Here is a 22,447-nt window from a genome sequence, read left to right as displayed (position 1 = left end):
CCTAGTAGGCTCAACAACAAACTGCTCTAAAAAGCTATCTCGTAGGCATTCAACAAACTCACTCTTTTGAGATTTATTACTAACCTGATTTTCCCAATCGCCCATGACTACCATAACATCAGCCCTTTTGACTCAGCTTTGCTGCTTCCTGTTGTGACCTGTGGTCCAGCTCCTAGCCACTGTTGGGAGGACTGTATATAACTGTCATCAATGTCCTTTTACCCTTGCTGTTTCTTAATTCATTCCACAAGGATTCAACATCCTCTGATCCTATGTCACATCTTTCTACTGATTTGATGTCAAACTTTACCACCCCCTCCGATATAATGTGTAACCTTGGACATTCAGCTCCCAACTATAACCATCCATTTGGTAATACAGCTCGACCTTCACTAATCCGATGACCTGTAATCCAGTTCCTTTCGATAATCTGGCACTGATTGTGCTTAATGTGATCCTTCTGTAGTTCGGCATTTTCACTAATCCAGCACTCCTCAGGTCCCAATGGTGCTGGATTAGTGAAGGTCGACCTGTATAGTGAAAGATATGTGAGAAATATGTGGGAAAGATCTAGGGGTACACATTCAATTTGGAAAGATTTTAAGTAAAATATCAAAAGAAACTCAAATTAATATGTTGTGTGAAAAATTATCCTTTTCAACCAACAGGATGGGCAAACCTTTGTTAGTATCCTCTCAGAGGCCAATATTCCCTGCCTAGCAATTTGAGTTAACCAAGACTGGAGGATTAGTGACATCATCTGCATGCCAGAGACTAGATCCTTTGAAAAAAGAGTTCATCCCAAGTCCTGTTAACAGGCAAGAGGTTTCCAGGTGGAGAAAGAAACTGCTTCAGTATGTTTTGAAAGTTGTCTTGAAAACATGTAACATTCTCAGTGACATGGGGATTATGGCCCTTGATCACTCAAAATGGAGAAAAAGCATCCATGAAGTCACTGGAAGAACATGAAGGTGTGCACAAGCAACAGAAAGAATGGATGACTTCCCACCCACCAACTCCATCAGACACTACCCGTTCTACCTGCGGCAAAATCTGCAGATCCTGTTGCTTCATTGAGTGAAAGCAAATTAAACTCAAGGCACAAGGACTGCCAGAGGAGGAGGAGGAAGAAGCACTTTCAAATTCGGCTCTGAATAACTAAATAGGTGTAGCATACGAGCTGAGTTAAAAGAGGGGTTTTGACAAATATTGAAAATGGAAAGAACAGTCAAAGTTATAGTTTTTGGATTGGTCATTAAATAACATAATTAAAATGAAAAGAGATCTTGGCCAGATTAACTGCTAGGAAAAAGTTGTAAGCCAAATAAGTAACAGATTTTGAAAAATATTTTAGTACAATATGGATGCAATGTAGTTTTATGCAATCTAATCAGAACTAATGTCATGATAAATAGATTTAGAGGTTAAACTAAAAGCAACATTTAAAAAGTGACATGAGAATAATGACCTATGAAAAGACTGGTACGATGATGACACGCTCGGATACTGCGGCATCTCTGGGTCCAAACAAAGGTGCTATTGTTTGTCTTTTATGTCTTTTTCACAAATGCAAGCACTGCTGGATATTAAGAACACGAAATACTGCAGGTCTACCCCAATAGCGGGTTGCTGGATGATGCTGGACTTGTTGCCTGCTTCTTGTTGTTCTCTTGCAACCTGCTTCAGGTACCCATGGAGAAAGGTGTCAGATCATGTACAATTCAACAGGCGGTGCAGGTGATTATCTCGGACCTTTTTGTTGTGATCGCAAGACTCTGTTAGACAATGATAATGTAGAATACTGTGAGTCCAATTCAACGGTTCGTTGGTGAGACTGACGGCAGGGGAGTTGTAGCAACACTCACAACACGCTGGAGGAACTCAGCAGGTTGGGCAGCATCTGTGGAAATGATCAGTCAATGTTTCGGGCTGGAACCCTTCGTCAGGACTGAAGAGGGAAGGGACAGAGCCCCTATAAAGAAGGTGGGGGGAGTGTGGGACCACCAGTTCCTCCAGTGTGTTGTGAGTGTTGCTTTGACCCCAGCATCTGCAGAGTATTTTGTGTGTAGCAGGGGAGTTGTGTTGCCTTGGTTGTTCAACAGACAAGGCTGTCATGCCTCGAGGTCGCGTCTTGTGGCTGCCGGAATAGGAGACACCGGGACTGGTTGTATGCGGCTTGATTCTGCGTTAGGTTGGGGGCTGACCCATCTGTTGGCGCTGCCATCCAGTGTTCCTCAGTGCAAGACCCAAAGCTGGATTGTGTTCATCTGCAGCTGCACTTGCATGAGGCGGAAAAATACTACAAACTTGTAATCAGAAACATGGCATCAGAACAACGTCCATACACCATCAATCTACAGCCATGACACTCAGGGGACTTGGACTATATTACTTTTAATATATTTTTAAGGTTTTTGCTTTCATAAGCACAGGAGCGCCTACAGGACTGTTTTAAATAGGTGAACTGGACTGTATTGAGGGATTCACCTTTGAATCTGGATGAGTAAGCTGCCGTTGTTACCGATTTCATTAAAACCTGTGGGGATGAGTCTGTTCCTACAGACACTTACTGTAATTTCCCAAACCAGAAGCCGTGGATGAACCAGGACGTATGTCGTCTGCTGAAGGCCAGATCTGTGGCATTCAAGTCTGGCACCCAGGCCTGTAACAGAAAACCAGGTATGATTTGCGGAGGGCTATTTCAAGGGCAAAGGGACAATTCTGAATGAGGTTGGAGGCGATATCAGATGCACGGCAACTCTGACAGGGACTGCAAGACATTACAAAGCAAAACCCAATAGTATGAATGGCAGCGATGCTTCACTACCCATTGAACTCAATGCCTTCTATGCACGCTTTGAAAGGGAGAACATAACTACAGCTGTGAAGATCCCTGCTGCACCTGATGACCCTGTGATCTCTGTCTCAGTAGCCAATGTTAGACTGTCCTTAAAGGTGAACCCTCGCAAGGCAGAAGTTCCCGATAGAGTACCTGGTAAGGCTCTGAAAACCTGTACCAACTAACTAGCGGGAGTATTCAAGGACATTTTCAACCTCTCACTGCTATGGGCGGAAGTTCCCACTTGCTTCAAAAAGGCAACAATTGTACCAGTGCCAAAGAAGAATAATGTGGGCTGCCTTAACGGCTATCGCCCGATAGCACTCACATCAACAGCGATGAAATGCTTTGAGAGGTTGGTTATGACTAGACTGAACTCCTGCCTCAGCAAGGACTTGGACCCATTGCAATTTGCCTATCGTCACAATAGGTCAACGGCAGACACAATCTTCATGGCTCTTCACAGGGCTTTAGACTATCCCGGACAACACAAGCACCTACGTCAGGATGCTGTTCATCGACTATAGCTCAGCATTTAATACCATCATTCCCACAATCCTGATTGAGAAGTTGCAGAACCTGGGCCTCTGTACCTCCCTCTGTAATTGGATCCTCGACCTCCTAACCGGAACACCACAGTCTGTGCAGATTGGTGATAACATATCCTTTTCGCTGACGATCAACTCTCGCGCACCTCAGGGGTGTGAGCTTAGCCAACTGCTCTACTTTCTGTATACACGTGACTGTGTGGCTAGGCATAGCTCAAATACCATCTACAAATTTGCTGACGATACAACCATTGTTGGTAGAATCTCAGGTGGTGACGAGAGGGCATACAGGAGTGAGATATGCCAACTAGTGGAATGGTGCCATAACAACAACATGGCACTCAGCGTCAGGAAGACGAAAGAGCTGATTGTGGGCTTCAGGAAGGGTAAGACGAAGGAACACATACCTATCCTCACCTATCCTCATAGAGGGATCAAAAGTGGAGTGAGTGAGCAGCTTCAAGTTCCTGGGTGTCAAGATCTCTGAGGCCATAACCTGGTCCCAACATATTGATGTAGTCATAAAGAAGGCAAGACAGCGACTATACTTTATTAGGACTTTGAAGCGATTTGGCATGTCAACAAATACACACAAAAACTTCTATAGTTGTACCATGGAGGGCATTCTGACAGGCTGCATCACTGTCTGGTATGGAGGGGCTACTGCACAGAACCAAAAGAAGCTGCAAAAGGTTGTAAATCTAGTCAGTTCCATCTTGGGCACTAGTCTACAAAGTACCCAGGACATCTTTAGGGAGCGGTGTCTCAGAAAGGCAGCGTCCATTATTAAGGACCTCCAGCACCCAGGGCATGCCCTTTTCTCACTGTTACCATCAGGTAGGAGGTACAGAAGCCTGAAGGCACACACTCAGTGATTTGGGAACAGCTTCTTCCCCTCTGCCATCCAATTCCCAAATGGACCTTGAATCTTCAGACACTACCTCGTTTTTTTTAATATACAGTATTTCTGTTTTTGCACAGTTTTTAAATAATCTATTCAATATACATAATTGATTTACTTTTTTATTTATTATTATGTTTTTTTTTTATTTTTTTTCTCTCTCTGCTAGATTATGTATTACATTGAACTGCTGCTGCTAAGTTAACAAATTTCACGTCACATGTCGGTGATAATAAACCTGATTCTGATTCTGATGTGCTATATCTGGTGTATGCTGTGTGTGACTGTTGGTACTGTGTTTTGCACCTTGCACCCTGTTTCATTTGGCTGCTTTCATGTGTATGGTTGACTGACAACTGAACTTGAAATTGAACTTGAACTTGAACTATTGTCCATCAGTCAGTGTGTAGAATTCCCACTCTTAATCTTGTATCAAATAATTCTACTGATACTTAGTTCATTCCAAATATTAACTGTCCATGTTGACTTTCCATCAAATCTAATTACTATTTTGATCCTACTTTATATTTGATTCATGAGGGAATTAAAAAATAAGACAGAGGTGTATAAAAATGAATGAGTCCTTTTCAAATCCAATGAAAATGTAGTTGATATAGAAATTGGACCCCAGTGCTAACTCCTTTGAACCCTGCAAGATCTAATGCTTAATATTATGCTTGTCACTCAGTGTATGATTTTTAACTGCAGTCCTTAAATGAAGAAAAAGAAATGCAAAGGCAATATTATGAACAGGAGATAACAAACCTGCACCACAAGCTTGAAGAGGAAACTAGATTTCTAAAGGAAACCTTCAGGAAAAGTATGGAGGAGTTATCTGAAAAACATCAATCTGCATTAGAATCTGTTCAAGGCACAAGTGAAAGAGAAAAGAAAAAGTTGCAACTGGTAAGTGGACGACATTGGCCTTGAATTTTCTGTCATTGGCTTGTTACACTGTCCTGTGACAAGTGCGAACTGACCTTTTCCAAAGCTCCATCATCAGCATGTGTTCCCAAGCTAACACATTCCTTGGTCGTATCATGCATTGTAAATGATGTGATGTGATGGTTGGGAGGTGGGATAAAGATATGGATGGGAAGTGGGTTTGCACTAATTGCCAAAATAATCTCTGCTGATGAAACAGATGTAGAAATAAAATATACGTAGCAGGCTAATTCCTGAGACAGATGATAAGCATGCCTAAGTTTTTCACAGTAAATTTATTATCAGATTACATGTAGTATATACTACATTGAGTTCACTTTCTTGCAGGCATTTACAGGAATAAGTAGAAATACAATAGAATTTTACAAAAAAGAAACTATACATAAACAGATAAAGACTGACAAACAACCAATATACAAAAGAACACAAATTGTGAAAATAAAAATAATACTGAGAACATGATTGTGTAATGAGTGCTTGAAAGTGAGTCTATAGGTCATAGCAACATACATCAAAGTTGCTGGTGAACGCAGCAGGCCAGGCAGCATCTATAGGAAGAGGCGCAGTCGACGTTTCAGGCCGAGACCCTTCGTCAGGACTAACTGAAGGAAGAGTGAGTATAGGTCATAGAATCAGTTCAGAGTAGTGGTGAATGATCTAACTGCTGATTGAGGAGCCTAATTGTTGTAGGATAATAACTGTTCCTGAACCTGGTGTTGTGAGATTTCCTGCCCAATGTTAGTAGTGAAAAGGACATGGCCTTAGGTAGTGGAGGTCTTTGATAATAGATGCTGCTTTCATGTGACAGCACTTTATGTATCCAATAACTGCATCCCCTTTGTCTATTCTATGTGTAATCTCCTCCAAGAATTCCAACAGGTTCATCAGGCAAGATATTCCCTTCAGGAAACCATGCTGACTTTATCCTTTCTTGTCCTGAGTCACCAAGTGCTCCATAACCCCATCCTTAACAATTGACTCCAACATCTTCCCAACCATGTCAGGCTAACTGCTCTATAATTTTCTTTCTGCTGCCTTCCTCCTTTCTTAAAGAGCAGAGTGATAATTGTAATTTTCCTGTCCAACCGGCATAATACAGAGTCCAAGAATTTTTGAAAGATCATCACTAATGCCTCCACAATCTCTACCGGTACCTCTTTCAGAACCGTACAGTGCTGGTCCAGGTGATTTATGTACCCTTAGGTCTCTCAGCTTTTTGAGCACTTTCTCCCTTGTCATAGCAACTGCTATTTACTTCTCTTCCCTCACACCCTTTAACATGTGACACATTGCTAGTGTCTTCCACAGTGAGCACTGATGCAAAATGCTCACTTAGTTCATCTGCTATCTCCTTGTTCCCCATTATTATTTTTCCAGTCTCATTTTCTAGTGGTCCTATATCCACTCTCATCTCTCTTTCATATTTGCTTGCTTTCATATTTCACTGTTTCCCTCTTAATGATTATTTTAGTTGCTCTGTGTAGGGTTGTAAAAGCTACCCAATCCTCTGTCTTCCCACTAATTTTTGCTTTGTTGTATGCCCTCTCTTTTGTTTTTATGTTAGTTTTGACTTCCTTTGTCAGCCACGGTTGTACTATTTTGCCATTTGAGTATTTATTTGTTTTTGGAGTATATCTATCCTGCACCTTCCTCACTTTTCCCAGAAACTCACACCATTGCTGCTCTGCTGTCATCCCTGCTAGCATCTCCTTCCAATATAGTTTGTCTAACTCGTCTTTCATACCACTGTAATTTCCTTTACTCCTCTGAAATACTGTTATGTCAGACTTTACTTTCTCCCTATCAAATTTCAAGTTGAACTCAGTCATATTGTGATCAGTGGTTCTGAAGGGTTCTTTTACCTTAAGCTCCCTAATCACCTCTGGTTCATTACGTAACACCCAATCCAGTGTAGCTGATCCCCTAACATAAACACGAAAATCTGCAGATGCTGGAAGTTAAGCAACATGCACAAAATGCTGGAGAAACTCAGCAGCCAAGGCAGCATTTTGTGTGTGTAGCTGATCCCTTAGCAGGCTCAACAACAAACTGCTCTAAAAAAGACATCATGTAGGCATTCAACAAACTCACTCTCTTGGCATCCAGTTCCAATCTGATTTTCCCAATCTCCCATGACTATCATAATATTGCCCTTTTGACATACCTTTTCTACTTTGTGTTGCAATCTATGGTCCACATCCTAGCTACTGTTGAGAGGCCTGTGTATAACTGCCATCAAATTCCTTTTACCATTGCAGTGTTTTAACACAACCTACAAGGATTCAGCATCTTCTGATGATATGTCACACCTTTCTACTGATTTCATGCTATTCTTTACCAGCAGAGGCACGCCACCCTCTATGCTGACTTTCCTACCCCTCTCATACAATGTGTAACATTGGACATTCAGCTCCCAATCACAACCATCCTTCAGCCACGATTTAATGATGGCCACAACATTATACCAAACAATCTTTAAAAGTGCAACAAGATAATCCTCCTTATCTTACACTCCGTGCATTATGATATAAGACCTTGAGTGCTGCATTTGCTACCCTTTTTGATTCAGATTCCCTTATGCACTGATACTTACCCTGCTGATGTCCTATCATCTGTCTGCATGTTATCCTTTTTTTTTAACCATCTGTCCTAACCTGAGTCCCTTCACTTGGTTCCCACCCACCTGCCAAATTGGTTTAAACCCTTCCCAGCAGCTGCATCAAACCTGCCTGTGAGAATATTGGTTCTCCTCCAATTCAGGTGCAACCCATCGCTTTTGAACAGGTCGTACTTCCCCAAGAAGAGATCCCAATAATCCAACAAACCTGAAGCCTTGCCCCCTGCACCAACTTCTCATCCATGCATTAATTTGCCAAATCATCCTGTTTCTACCTTCACTGGCATGTGGCACAGGCAGTAATCCAGAAATTACTTCCTGGGAGGTCCTGCTTCTCAGCTTTCTACCTTGCTCCCTAAGTTCTCTTTTCAGGACCTCTTTGCTTTTCCTTCTTGTGTCATTGGTACCAATATGTACCAAGAGATTTGGCTGCTCTCCCTCCCTCTCTAAAATGTTGTGGAAGCAATCCGAGACGTCCCTACCCTGGCACCTGGGAGACAACATACCATTCAGGTGTCCCATTTATGTCCGCAAACTCTTGTTGAGGCCTCTAGGGGAATGGCAATTCCTCAAGGAATCTTTTGGAGGTAGTAATCATATTATGATAGAATTCACCCAGCAGTTTGAGTGGGAGAAGATAAAGTCAGATGTATAAGTACTACAGTGGATTATAGGGAATTACAGAGGCATCTGAGAGGAGCTGACCAAAGTTGATTAGAAGGTGACACTAGCAGGGATGATGGCAGAACAGCAATGGCTGGAGTTTCTTGGAGCAATTCAAAAGGCACAGGACAGATGTATCTCAAAGAAGAAGTAGAATTCTGAAGGCAGGATGACCCAGTCATGGTTGGCAAGGGAAGCCAAAGTCAACATAAAAGCAAAAAATACCGCATATACGTAGAAGCAGAATTAACCCATTTGGCCTATCAAGTCTGCTCCACCATTTCATCATGGCTGATTCATTTTTCCTCTCAGCCTCAGTCTCCTGCCTTCTTCCCGTATCTCTTTATGCCCTGACCAATCAACAATCTATCAACCTCTGCCTTAAATATACATTAAAAATTTGGCTCCGCTGCTGCCTGTGGCAACAAATGCCACAGATTCAGCATTCTCTGGCTAAACTAGCCAATAACATAAAAGAAGATACATAAAGTATATTACTTGAGTAGGTTAACTTGCAGGTTGAGTTGGAAGTAAGGAAGCCAAATGCAATGTTTGCATTTATTTTGAGAGGACTACAATGCAAAAGCAAGGATAGAAACATAGAAAACCTACAGCACAATACAGTCCCTTCAGCCCAAAAAGTTGTGCCGAACATGTCCCTACCTTAGAAATTACTAGGCTTACCCATAGCCCGCTAAGCTTCATGTACCTATCCAAAAGACTCTTAAAAGATCCTGTCGTATCCGCCTCCACCACCGTTGCCAGCAGCCCATTCCACGTACTCACCACTCTCTGAGTAAAAAACTTACCCCTGACATCTCCTCTGTACCTACTCCCCAGCACCTTAAACCTGTGACCTCTTGTGGCAGCCATTTCAGCCCTGGGGAAAAAGCCTCTGACTATCCACACGATCAATGCCTGTCATCATCTTATACGCCTCTATCAGGTCACCTCTCATCCTCCGTCACTCCAAGGAGAAAAGGCTGAGTTCACTCAACCTGTTTTCATAAGGCATGCTCCCCAATTGAGGCAACATCCTTGTAAAACTTCTCTGCACCTTTTCTATGATTTCCACATTCTTCCTGTAGTGAGGCGGCCAGAACTGAGCACAGTACTCCATGTGGGGTCTGATCAGGATCCTATATAGCTGCAACATTACCTCTCGGCTCTTAAATTCAATTCCACGATTGATGAAGGCAATAGACCGTATGCCTTCTGTCACATACCCCGTGACGGGAATAAAGAGAACCAGCAGAGATGGAAAACACTTTGGAGTCCAGTATTGCTATTAACTAATAATATTTACTAGTAACTGTGCAATACAGTAATATAAATGTAGATAAATCAAACAGGTTAGCAATGATTTTATATATATATATAAGTAAGTATATCAGTAAGTATGGAAATATATAAAAACCAAGCTTCTTTAAGTCTAGGGGTGAAAAGATGCAGTCTTACGATGATGAGTAAAGTTCAGTTCAGTTCGTGGTATTGAGTTGAGTAGTGATGGAGAGAGAGAGAGAGAGAGGGAGAGATTTGAGTCTTCAGGTGAGCTGATGCCGTCGATCTTCTCGTTGTCCTTCGAAATCCTTTAAAGGTCACCAACTGTGACTTTAACAAAGGGGACCGGTTTTCTGTGGTGGAGCTATCTCCTAGGCGAGGGTGGACACATGGACAACTCCCCACCAGTCAACCCCTTTTTCTTCTTTCCACTGCAAGAGCGGTGGATCGATCCGCTTGATCGATCCTCCAAAATCCACTTTTTCTGCAGGCACAACAATGCTCATTCAGTGTCCAGAACATGTGTCTGAGGTCTGTATCATCTGACCTCCTATTTTATCTTCCCATGCTGAACATCAACTGTCATTCAAATAACTCCTCCTTCCTCTCTCTGTGAAAGAAATTCAAGCAGGCAAAAATCCTTGAAGAAAGTATCAACAACCTGCCAAAAACCATAACATCAAGTGTCCATTAAATAACTGCCCTCAGTTACCATAGCAACTTACGAGCTGCTCGGTGCTGTCTCCAACTCAGCAGAAATCCAAAAGTTAACCAGTTCTTTGTCGTTCCTTAAAGTGACAGTCCAACAGTTAGTCTTCGTCTCTCTCTCTCTCTCTCTCTCTTTTCAAAACAACATGTTGGTGTTAAATGACTCTCTCTCTCTCTCTCTCTTTTCAACAGTTCATAGGGGTAATTCAGGACCCCATTACACTTCTTAACCACAGAGTCAACCTGCGTAGCTGCTTTGAGCGTCCTATGGACTCGGACCCCAAGATCCCTCTGATCCTCCACACTGCCAAGAGTCTTACCATTAATACTATATCCTGCTATCATATTTGACCTACTAAAATGAACCACTTCACAATTATCTGGGTTGAACTCCATTTATCACTTCTCAACCCAGTTTTGCATCCTATCAATGTCTCGCTGTAATCTCTGACAGACCTCCACACTATCCAGGACACCCCCAACCTTTGTGTCATCAGCCAACTTACTAACTCATCCCTCCACTTCCTCATCCAGGTCATTTATAAAAATCACAAAGAGTAAGGATCCCAGAACAGATCCCTGAGACACACCGACATCCATGCAGAATATGACCCGTCTACAACCACTCTTTGCCTTCTGTGAGCAAGCCAGTTCTGGATCCACAAAGCAATGTCCCCTTAGATCCCATGCCTCCTTACTTTCTCAATAAGCCTTGCATAGGGTTCCTTATCAAATGCCTTGCTGAAATCTATATACACTACATCTACACTACATTTTTGCAGTGCTTCCATCTTCATGAGATGATGGCGCTATCGGAACTTGAGACTTTTTTTTACCATGCCCATGGTCTGCTCTTTATCAAATTACGGTATTGCTTTGTACTGTTGTAACTATATGTTATAATTATGTGGTTTTGTCAGTTAGTCTTGGTTTGTCCTGTGTTTCTGTGATATCTTTCTGGAGGAACATTGTATCATTTTTTAATGCATGCATTTCTAAATGACAATAAACGAGGACTGAGTGTCCTCATAATCTAATCTAATCTATTGCCCTTCCTTCATCAATGTGCTTAGTCACATCCTCAAAAAATTCTATCAGGCTCGTAAGGCACGACTTGCCCTTGACAAAGCCATGCTGACTATTCCTAATCATATTATACCTCTCCAAATATTCATAAATCCTGCCTCTCAGGATCTTCATCAGTTTACCAATCACTGAAGTAAGACTCAGTGGTCTATAATTTCTTGGGCTATCGCTACTCCCTTTCTTGAGTAAGAGAACAACATCTGCAACCCTCCAATCCTCTGGAACCTCTCCTGTCCCCAGTGATGATGCGAAGATCATCGCCAGAGGCTCAGCAATTTCCTCCCTCACTTCCCACAGTAGCCTGGCGTACATCTCATCCAGTCCTGGTGACTTATCCAACTTGATGCTTTCCAAAAGCTCCAGCACATCCTCTTTCTAAATATCTACATGCTCAATCTTTTCAGTCCACTGCTAGTCATCACTACAATTACCAAGATCCTTTTCCATAGTGAATACTGAAGTAAAGTATTCATTAAGTACAGGTTTCCCCCACCATCCGAAGGTAGAGCGTTCCTCTGAAATGGTTCGTAAGCCGAAATGTTGTAAAGGGAAGAAGCAATTACCATTTATTTATATGGGAACATTTTGTGAGCGTTTGCAGACCCAAAAATAACCTAGCAAATCATGCCAAATAACACATAAAACCTAAAATAACAGTAACATATAGTAAAAGCAGGAATGATATGATAAATACACAGCCTATATAAAGTAGAAATACTTTTCCACAATCATTGCGGGATTCCACAATCACAGATTTCCGTAGTGAAAATCTCACACAAGCGCTGTCGGCAGAAAATCTCACGCAAGCGCTGTTGGCAAAAACACGGCGCAAGCGCTCTCCAGCAACCTTTAAATTATGAAGCTGCCAAATCATACCAAATAACACGTAAAAATACACAGCCGATAGAAATAATGTATGTACAGTATAGTATCACTTACCGGAATCGGAACAGCACAGAGCACACTGATGATGGTGTGTTAGGGTGAGTCGTTGCAGGCTGGGTGGTGCAGTGGTCCCCACTCTCCAGGCCACCAACCGATACATTGCCGCAAAGCACGCAGGGGTCCAGCGGTAGCCGGGACGCACCCAGCACATCTTTAAGAAAAAAGCCAATATAAACATGCGAATTAATAATAACCTGCTGCCCGACACGTAATTGTCGGCCCAGATCAGTGCCGATTGCCAATTGCATCGCCTCTGATCTGGGCCGACAATTACGTGTGGGGCGGCACCTAATTAATTAGCATATTTATTTCGGCTTTTTTCTTAAAGATGTGCTGTGTGCCTCCCGGCTACTGCTGTATTCTCCGCGAATCGGTACAGTATCTGTCCGGGGCCCGAGTGTTGGGGTGGTGGGACACGGGGGTGTCATCTCTTCGTTGATCAAGGCAGGCAGCTCATCTTCTCCTATGACTGCCCGCCTCGATGTTGAAGGTCAAGGTTCGTCATCTGCTGTGGCTGATGTGGAAGGCTTGCTTGACTGCTGAGCCTCGCGCATTTTTCTATCATACAGTTCTTTGTAAGGACTCAAAGAACCTTGCAAATATCCCCCAAACCTACATACCCTTTCAAAACTAAAGTCGTACTTTATCATTACTCATTCGGTTTCGATTGTTAGCCTTTCCTCTTCCAATTGCATCAGCTCTTCATCTATCAGTTCTTGGTCATGGGATGCCAAAACCTCTTCAACATCATCTTCGTCAACTTCCTCAAGCCAAACTCACTTTGTCCTTGCTTCGTTCACCACGATTGAAACGCTAAATTATGTCTAGTTTTACGCTAAGTGTAACACCCTTACGAGCTCTTTCAGGCTTTTCCGACACCATAGAACTCATCTTGCAAACGACTGCTCACAGGCTCGTGTTAAAGCAATGCTGGCGAGAATGCGGTTCCGAATCCGGGAAGAACGGCTGCTCGGGGCGCGCACTGCTTTTTATCGCGCGCTGAATTTTTTTCGTAACAGTGAAAACACCTTCTGAAAGCGAAAACAGGATACTAATGTAGGTCTTTCATAACAGTGAGGCTTCGTAAAGCGAACGTTCGAAAAGCGGAGGACACCTGTACCTCTGTTATTTCCTCCGCTTCCATACACACTTCCCCACTGTCACACTTGATAGGTCCTATTCTTTCACATTTTAGCCTCTTGCTCTTCACGTACTTGTAGAATGCCTTGGGGTTTTCCTTAATCTTGTCCGCCAAGGCTTTCTCATGGCCCCTTCTGGCTCTCCTAATTTCCTTCTTAAGCTCCTTCCTGTTAGCCTTATAATCTTCTAGATCTCTAACATTACCTCGGTCTCTGAACCTTTTGTAAGCTTTTCTTTTCTTCATGACTAGAGTTACTACAGCCTTTGTACACCACGGTTCCTGTACCCTATCATAACTTCCCTGTCTCATTGGAACGTACCTATGCAGAACTCCACACAAATATACCCTGAACATTTGCCACATTTCTTCCGTACCTTTCCCTGAGAATATCTGTTCCCAATTTAAGCTTCCAAGTTGCAATGCTGAGGCCTTATAAGGCATTTTTTCACGCTGCACTTGGAGTATTGTGAGCAGTTTTGGGTCTTTTATCTAAGAAAAGATGCGCTGGCATTAGAGAGAGTGTACAGGAGATTCATGACAATGTTCCCAGAATTGAAAGGGTTGATGTATGTGGAGCGTTTCATGGCTCTGGGCCTGTACTTGCTGAAGTTTATAAGAATGAAGGGGGATCTCATTGAAACCTATGAATATTGAAAGGCTTAGAGAGAATGTTTTCATTAGTGGGAGAGTTGAGGGCCAGAGTTCACAGCCTCATAATAGAGGCACATCCATTTACAACAGAAATAAGAAAAAATTTGTTTAGACAGAGGCTGGTGAATCTGTATAATTCATTGCCACAGATGGCTGTGCAGGCCAGGTCAATGGGTATATTTATGGCAGACGTTGATAGATTCTTGATTAGTCAGGGTGTTACAGGTTATGAGAAGAAGACAGGAGAATGGGGTTGAGATGGAAATGAATCAACCATGATAGAATGACAGATCAGACTCAATGGGCCAAGTGGCTTAATTCTGCTCCTATGTCTTATGGTCTTACTGGACTTCCTTAAAAATAATTGATCCGATAGTCTCCAGCTTAAGCATCCTATATAAATATTATATACTGTAAATATTTAATTTTTTGAAAAACACACACACCCACTCTCTCTCTCAATCCTCACCCCCTCCTGGCCCCCTTTACCATCATCAACAACTCAGAGGTAGGAACATCATCTACAGGTCTAGGCTGTTTGCTAAACAAGTTTCAGCAAAAATATCTAGTCCAAGTTTAAAAGAATATTCAAAATTTGCATTACTATTTTGAAATCTTCTTAATCGAAATTTTGCTTTGTACAAAATAATAGATTCAAATGCATATTTAATTAATTTAAGAGACTAATTGAATTACTCTTTTCAGGAAATAGATCAAAGTCTTGAAAAAGATCGACTGCGAATGGAAGAAGAGAAGAATCGGTATCAGCAACAAATGGAAAACTTGCAGAACGAGTTGACTGCTAAACTAAACACAGCCAATCAAGAGGCAAGAGAATCTGCTACATTTAGATTTGAATATGCATTTAAAAAAATGTTGCTCTCAGGGTACTAAGGGTTCTGAAAATAAAAATAATTTTCAAAGTGTTGTAAAATATAAGAATCCAACTATTTAGATATCATGATGGTGCGGCATCTAATTCATTGAATGATGTTTGTGGTGTCTCAAGCTCAGAGACCCTATTTCCTGCATTGCCTCTAAACTCACTGGAGTTCTGGTGATATTGGTGTCATGGTAACATCTTACCCTTTACGTCAGCAAAACAAAAGAGCTTGTTATTAACTTCAATAAGAAGGGGAAGGGACAGTGCACATGCTCCTGTCTACATTAATGGTGCTGAGGTTTAGAGGGTTGAGAGCTTCAAGTTCCTTGGGGTGAATATCACAATAGTCCTGGTCCAACAAATAGACACCATGGCCAAGAAAGCTCACCAATGCCTCTTTTTCTTCAGGAGGCTAAAGGAATTTGGCATGTCCCTGTTGGCCCTTAGCAATTTTTATTGATGCACCATATAAAGCATTCTGTCCGTATGCATCACAGCTTTGTATGGTAAGTGCTCTCCCTGTGACATCAAGAAACCACAGAGTTGTGGATGTAGCTCAGCACTTCACAGAAACCAATCTTCCCTCTTTGGACTCCGTCCATTCTTTTCATTGCCTCAGTGAAGTAGCCAGCATTATTAAAGACCCACTCACAACATGCTGGAGGAACTCAGCATCCTTGGAAATGATGAGTCGATGTTTCGGGCTGGACTGTCCTTCCCTCTACAGTCTTGACGAAGGGTTCCGGCCTGAAACGTCAACTCATCATTTCCACGGATGCTGCTCGACCTGCTGAGTTCCTCCAGCGTGTTGTGAGTGTTGCTTTGACCCCAGCATCTGCAGATTATTTTGTGTTTATTATTAAAGACCCCACCCATACCAGCTATTCTTTCTTTTTTCCTCTCCCATCAGCAAAAGAAACAAAAGCTTGAAAGCATGTACCACCAGGTTCAGTGACAAGCTTCTGTCCCGTTGTTATAAGACAATTGAATGGTTCTCTGGTACAATAAGCCGGACTCTATCTTATTATGTTCTTGCACCTTATTGGCTACATGCACTGCACTTTCTGTCTGTAGCAGTTGTACTTTATTCTGCATTCTGTTATTGTCTTACCTTGTACTGCCTTGATGCATAGTGTAATGAATGATCTGTATGAACGGTATCAGAGACAAGATTTTCACAGTATCTCAGTGCATGTGACAATAATATCCCAATTCAATTCCCACATCCCCTTTAAATTCATTGAGGCCGTGATTTGTGCACTACCTTTCAACTTACTAGTGAATTGAATAATTATAAAATGAGCCTTTTTCACCAGGTGTGTCGTTTACAAGAGCTTGTGAAAAAGAGTGAGCATGGCTTAGGATCAGCAGAAGAGCATATATCCAGCTTGAAGGATGTACAGGAAAAACTACAAAAAGAATTGGATTATTCTAGGGCCAAACTGAGGGAGACAAGTGATTCCCTTTCTTCTATGCAGGTATTAATAGTTTATTTATATATTTGATATATCTAGATTCAATGTACTGAAAGTGCATCTGGAAATAAGACCTGTGCTACACGCTCTTGCACATATTTTTGTTCAGTGATCCAAGGTGAGTGTCGCTTAATGACTTGCCAGTGATAGTTGCATGCAAGATGAATGTGACATAATTTTCTGCTCCCCTAGCTCATTGTTCCTTATAGTAGATATGATTATAGCTCAAACTGATGCAGAAATTGAGTAACAAATGATTCATTTAAATGAAATACAGAACAAATTAGAACAGTATCAATGCCGCTAGAGTATTATAAAACTATATTATTTCTAATAATTATTGATGGAAGAATTTATCCCTGCCATGTTATTTTGATTGACTGTAATTGAACAAAATCAGCACAGACATCTAGTGCAGATAATAGACTGACTTCTTTACCTTCCTGTATAAAGTCAAAATAATAAACAAAATATCAAAAGTCGCTGCTTTTTGAATTGGCATCCATCAGCCTAAATGGATAACGTAACACAAGCACACGCAGCTGACGCTATTTAAAACCTGTTTGCTCCATTGTGTCTGACTGCCAATTCTGAATGCTTGAAACCACAGTGAGCAAAGTTGCTCTGAATTGTTGTACTGCTTATTTCTCATCAACTATCAGTGACAAAAGTCACTGCTTTTTGAGCACAAATGCCCACAACTGACACTATTTAAAAACTGCTTGCTCTAAGCATGGGGTAGTTTCTAACAGCCATGCAAGTGCACATGACAGACGTTAGTTAGAACCTGTTTGGCAACAGTTTCCTGCTCTATTTAAGTGTCAGTATCCTAAATAAAAGACGCTAATCCAGGCTATTTTAACAATTTAGACAGTAAGACCATAAGAAGTAGGCCATTCGGCCCATCGAGTCTGCTCCACCATTCAATCATGGGCTGATCCATTTCATGCTGTCATCCCTACTCCCCTACTTTCACCCCATACTCTTTGATGCCCTGGCTAATCAAGAACCTATCTATCTCTGCCTTAAATACACCCAATGACTTGGCCTCTACAGCCGTTCATGGCAACAAATTCCACAGATTTACCACCCTCTGACTGAAGTAATTTCTCCGCATCTCAGTTCTAAAAGGACATCCTTCAATCTTGAATTTGTGCCCTCTTATCCTAGGATCCCCTACCATAGGAAATAACTTTGCCATATCTAATCTGTTCAGGCCTTTTAACATTTGGAATGTTACTATGAGATCCCCCCTCGTTCTCCTGAACTCCAGGGAATACAGCCCAAGAGCTGCCAGACATTCCTCATATGGTAACCCTCTCATTCCTGGAAAATTATTCTCGTGAACCTTCTCTGAGCCCTCTCCGATGTCAGTATATCCATTATACTTAAAAAACTAAATTTAGTTTTAGTTCCTTAAGAATTGTCCCAAATAAATGGTTACCCTGATCAACCAGCAGCCCAATTAACCAGGTTCCACTGTAATTTTCACCCTGCCCTCAAATTCATTTGGAACATTTATCACAGTTCCTTCCCTATTTTAGATCTTTCTCTGTCCATCTCAAAGAAGATGGAAGAAAATGATGGGGTATTAATTTATGCATAGATCTATTGTACTATATATACGAGATATTATGACATGATATCTACTTATTGAGGAAGTAGGTATGAAGATTTGGTGTATAGTAGATTTGATCTTTATCATGAGGTAAGGTAAATTATTGTACTATAGTTCTGCAGTATAACAACAATTCAATTTACTTGGTGCTTCAAATAAATAATTTCAATAGAATATGCATTTTTGAGTTCAAATTTGTTTATTGCAGTGGTAGGAGTAATTTACTTGTGTGCCATAGGGAGAAATGGAACAACAGAGACAGAGCTATGAGGCACGACTAACTGCAGCTAAAGAAGAAGAGAAAGTCAAATTAGAAAGATTGGAAAAGGATCTGGAACAAAAGTGGAAAATAGTTGTGAGGTAATTCATTATCTTTCATAAAGGAGAACAATAATCTCTTGAGCTGACCCCGCCCCCAGTTAGCCTAAGCAGACTTCCTGGACTGGGTGAGTACAGTTTTCCCTCTCCCATTAGTTGTAATGCTGAGCTTTTTTAAACAGCTTTTACATCTCTAGTGGTCTGTAAAACTCCTTGAATTACCATAATTGCTCCAAAGATAAAAATGTGGGATTTTTAGATAATGGTATTGAAGGTGGACAGGGAAAAAGTATCTGTGGCTTCCTGATTTATCAGAGTAGGAAATGTTTAGCCTCTGAGGAAAGTTCAAGTTTAATTGTCATTCAACTATTCACATGCATACAGCTAAACAAAACAGCATTCCTCCAGGGCCAGGGTGCAAAACACAGTTTGTACGGTCACACAGCACATGTAGTTATGACAACACATACAGTCACAAAAATAATATCAGCAAAAGTCCCGGAATGGCATGACCTGAAGATTGATGGTGCATGTGATGTTGTACTGGAGTCACGTTTTATCAGGAAATGTAGAGGAGGCTTGACCAAAAGCAGAGCAGCAGGGATGACTCAGCAATGAACAATAATTGTAATAATAGGCTGCAAAAATAACAAAATGAGAGAGAACAGATACTAAACACCAAGGTAACTGAAGCTTAGGAACAACTGGTTGAAACTGACTGATTCAATGGAAGAACAAGGACTGTGGATGAGTGCTGGGTTTAAATAGGCTGCAGTTGATGTGTTGGAAATGAATAGCAGGTGAGTCCTATTAGCTGGGTGGAGACTGGGAGGTATCTGCCAATGCAGGCATGATGGGACCCTCCCCCACAGCCAGCGCCTGACCATCCAGGACAATCCGGATAGTCTAATAGAACTCTTTGGTGAGCTGTAGATTCAAGATGAAACTGGACAGCACCCAAGACCTCTACCCAGTTGACCAGATATTGCACACTCCATCCATGATGACATGAATCCATCAACCAGCGAACCATGTATACTGGACCATCTTCCACCATCCTAGGTTCTGAAAGTGTAGGCTCAGGTCGGTTTGAGTGGTCCATGAACACAGGATATGTGGCAGTTAGGTGTGATCCTGAAGGATAGTGGCATCTGGAGACAGTAAGTCACTGGATTAATGTGATGCATAATCTGAAGGGACCAATGAACTGGAGAGAGAACTTGCAGGAGTTGGTGCGCAAGGGCAGATCTTGGGTGGACAGCAGACACGGTTCCCATGCCAGAGTAGTTTGGCTGGGCACTACCAGCGGTTGGCCTGGTGGCACTAGGTGCGGTGGCAGTTAGGATGGCCGTCTTCCAAACATTCCGGCAGTGGTGAACCATTGGGTCCTCCGTGGGAAACAACTGGGGTTGAAGGCCATGAATCACTTCAAAGGATAACATATCTGTCTGTAGCAGGTGAGGTGTGTAGATTGTGGGACGGTTTGGCCCAGAGCAGATACTACTTCTGTGTGGAAGGGTTAAAGGCGGTGAAGTACCACTGAGACTAGAAACTTCACTACTTATGATTGGCTCTTTCTGACTGACTGTTGTTGTGCAGACAATAGCCAGAGGACAAATTCACTGAGGTGCGGAGGAGGGAGCAAAAGGCTTGCTAAAAGCAGGAGATGAATTGCTTCCCGGGTCTGACAAAATATCCTGAGGGAAACTGTGGAAGCAAACTACAGGTTGGAGAACCAAATCTGCCATCCTAGCATCTGACGGAAGTTTGGGGAGGGCAATTAAGTGGGCCGCCTTGGAGAATCAGTCCACCATTGCTCCATTGGAAGGTGGCAACCTTGTCACATCAAGGGACCACAGGAGCACGGAGGGCTGCTGATTGGAAGAATTGAACCAGGCACATTGAGAGCAGGCAACGATGAACTGATGTACGTGTTTGATCTTGGTGGTTCACCAGAACTGGCATCACAGAAATTATGGAGTCCACCGTGTGCCTGGATAGCTGGAGAGGGTTGAGTGGAATCCCTCAGAGCATGCGGCTGATGACACGTAAATTCGGTTGTCACCTGTGTTGGCTGGAGCGGGCTCATGCTATAGGGCCTGGTGGACCTGGTTCTCAGGATCCAATACGACTGGGGAGAAGACCTGCAAGATGGATTAATGGGCTGAGGGTCAATTTCCATTTCAGTTGGTTAGAGTTGTCACGACAGGGTGTCTGCCTTAGTGTTCTTGAAGCCCGGTTGCTCGGAGATGGATAAGTTGAACTGCTCAAAAAAGAGGGCCCAGCCTTTGATGTGGGTTGCGTTGGTGAGTCATTATATAGATGTGAGGTTCTGTTGGTCAATCCAGATCAGAAGGGGCTCGGTGTTACCAATTAGCCAATGTCTCCTTTCCTCAAAGGCCCGTTTAATAGTGAATGGCTCCCTGTCTCCTACCTCATAATGGCCGTCTTGCACAAGAGGAAGGCATAAAGACCTTCCAATCCATTCCTCAATGGAAAAGGATGTTCATATCAGATGCCCATGTCAGTGCTTCCACCCAACTACAGAAGGTCCAGAGGTGCTCTGAGAGCAGAGAATGGGAGCGGTGTTAAACCGCGTCTTGAGCTCCTCAAAAGCGTGATCTGCAGCAGCAGACCAGGTTACTCATGTGGTAGGTGATTTGATGAGAGAGGTGAGAGGAATGGCAATTTGGCTGTAGTTCCTGATGAAACGGTGGTAAAAGTTGGAGAAGCCCAAGAAGCACTGTAGCTGTTTGAGGGAATGCAGTCAAAGCCATTCAATCATGATAAATGTTTTTTCTGGGTCCATGGTTACCCCTTGGGGTGAAAGGACGTAACCCAAGAAGGAAATAACTGGGGTGCGGAATTGGCATTTCTCTAACTTGCAGTGCAGTTGGTTTTTGAGGAGACACTGAAAGACTGAACGGGTGTGAAGATGTAGTCTTGGGGATCCTTTAAGAAGGTGAGGATGTCCTCATGTTACATGAACACATACCTGTGTAGAATGTTTTGGAGGATCTCGTTAATGAAAGATTAGAAAACGAATGGACTGTTTGAAAGTCTGAAAGGCTTCACCAAGTATTCGTAGTACCCAGTGGATGCAGATCAGCTTATACGCTTTGTTGATTCAGTTTGGTGAGGACCTGGGCTACGCTGAGTGTTTTGAATGCACTATCCATTAAGGGGAGAGTATAGTGATTCTTAATGGTGATTTTATTGAGTCCACAGTAGTTGATGTAGGGATAGAGACCCTCAACTTTCTTTTTGACAAAGAAGAATCCTGTTCTGGAGTCTGTATGTCTTCCCTGTGGAATGCATGAGTTTTCTCTGGGTGCTCTGATTTCCTCCCACAGTCCAAAGATATATCAATTAGTAGGTTAATTGCCCACTGTAAATTGTCCTGTGCTTAGACTTGGGTTAAATCAGGAGTGGCTGGGTGGCTCGGCTTGAAGGGCCGGTAGGGCCTATTCCACGCAGTATCTCAATAAATGAATAAATAAGTAGGTAGATATATAGGTAGATAAGCAACACCTATGCAGTCATTAGCGTAATAAAGAGTTTGGAAGACATATGGGGGAAGGTTCTAGCATGGATAAAGTAGTGGCATGGATAAAGGAGGCAAAGAGTGGGAATACAGGGAATCTTTCATGACAGGCTGCCAGTAACTAGTGATGTTCCACTGGAGTCTGTGTTGGGACCATTTCTTTTTATGTTATTTGTCAATGATTTGGATGATGGAATAGATGGTTTTGTTGAAATGTTTGCAGAGAATATGAAGATAGGTGGAGGGGTAGGTAGTTTTGAGGAAGTAGAGAGGGTACAGCAGGA

The 22,447-nt window shown here is 42.4% G+C and overlaps 1 protein-coding gene across 8 annotated transcripts in view; it reads left to right on the top strand.

The window, feature by feature from the left end:
* Positions 1-22,447, top strand: part of fam184ab (family with sequence similarity 184 member Ab) — a 208,649-nt gene that overhangs the window by 100,785 nt on the left and 85,417 nt on the right. For all 8 annotated transcript variants that reach the window (XM_063033823.1, XM_063033841.1, XM_063033815.1 and 5 more), the window contains exons 5-8: positions 4,997-5,194; positions 15,031-15,153; positions 16,525-16,686; positions 18,540-18,661. In XM_063033823.1, the coding sequence (XP_062889893.1) occupies positions 4,997-5,194; positions 15,031-15,153; positions 16,525-16,686; positions 18,540-18,661 (605 nt within the window). The remainder of the gene's footprint in view (positions 1-4,996; positions 5,195-15,030; positions 15,154-16,524; positions 16,687-18,539; positions 18,662-22,447) is intronic.

The sequence above is a fragment of the Mobula hypostoma genome, chromosome 2 (genome assembly GCF_963921235.1).
Source record: "Mobula hypostoma chromosome 2, sMobHyp1.1, whole genome shotgun sequence".
Taxonomy (NCBI): Eukaryota; Metazoa; Chordata; class Chondrichthyes; order Myliobatiformes; family Myliobatidae; genus Mobula; species Mobula hypostoma.
This window is presented reverse-complemented; position numbering and strand designations above follow the sequence as displayed.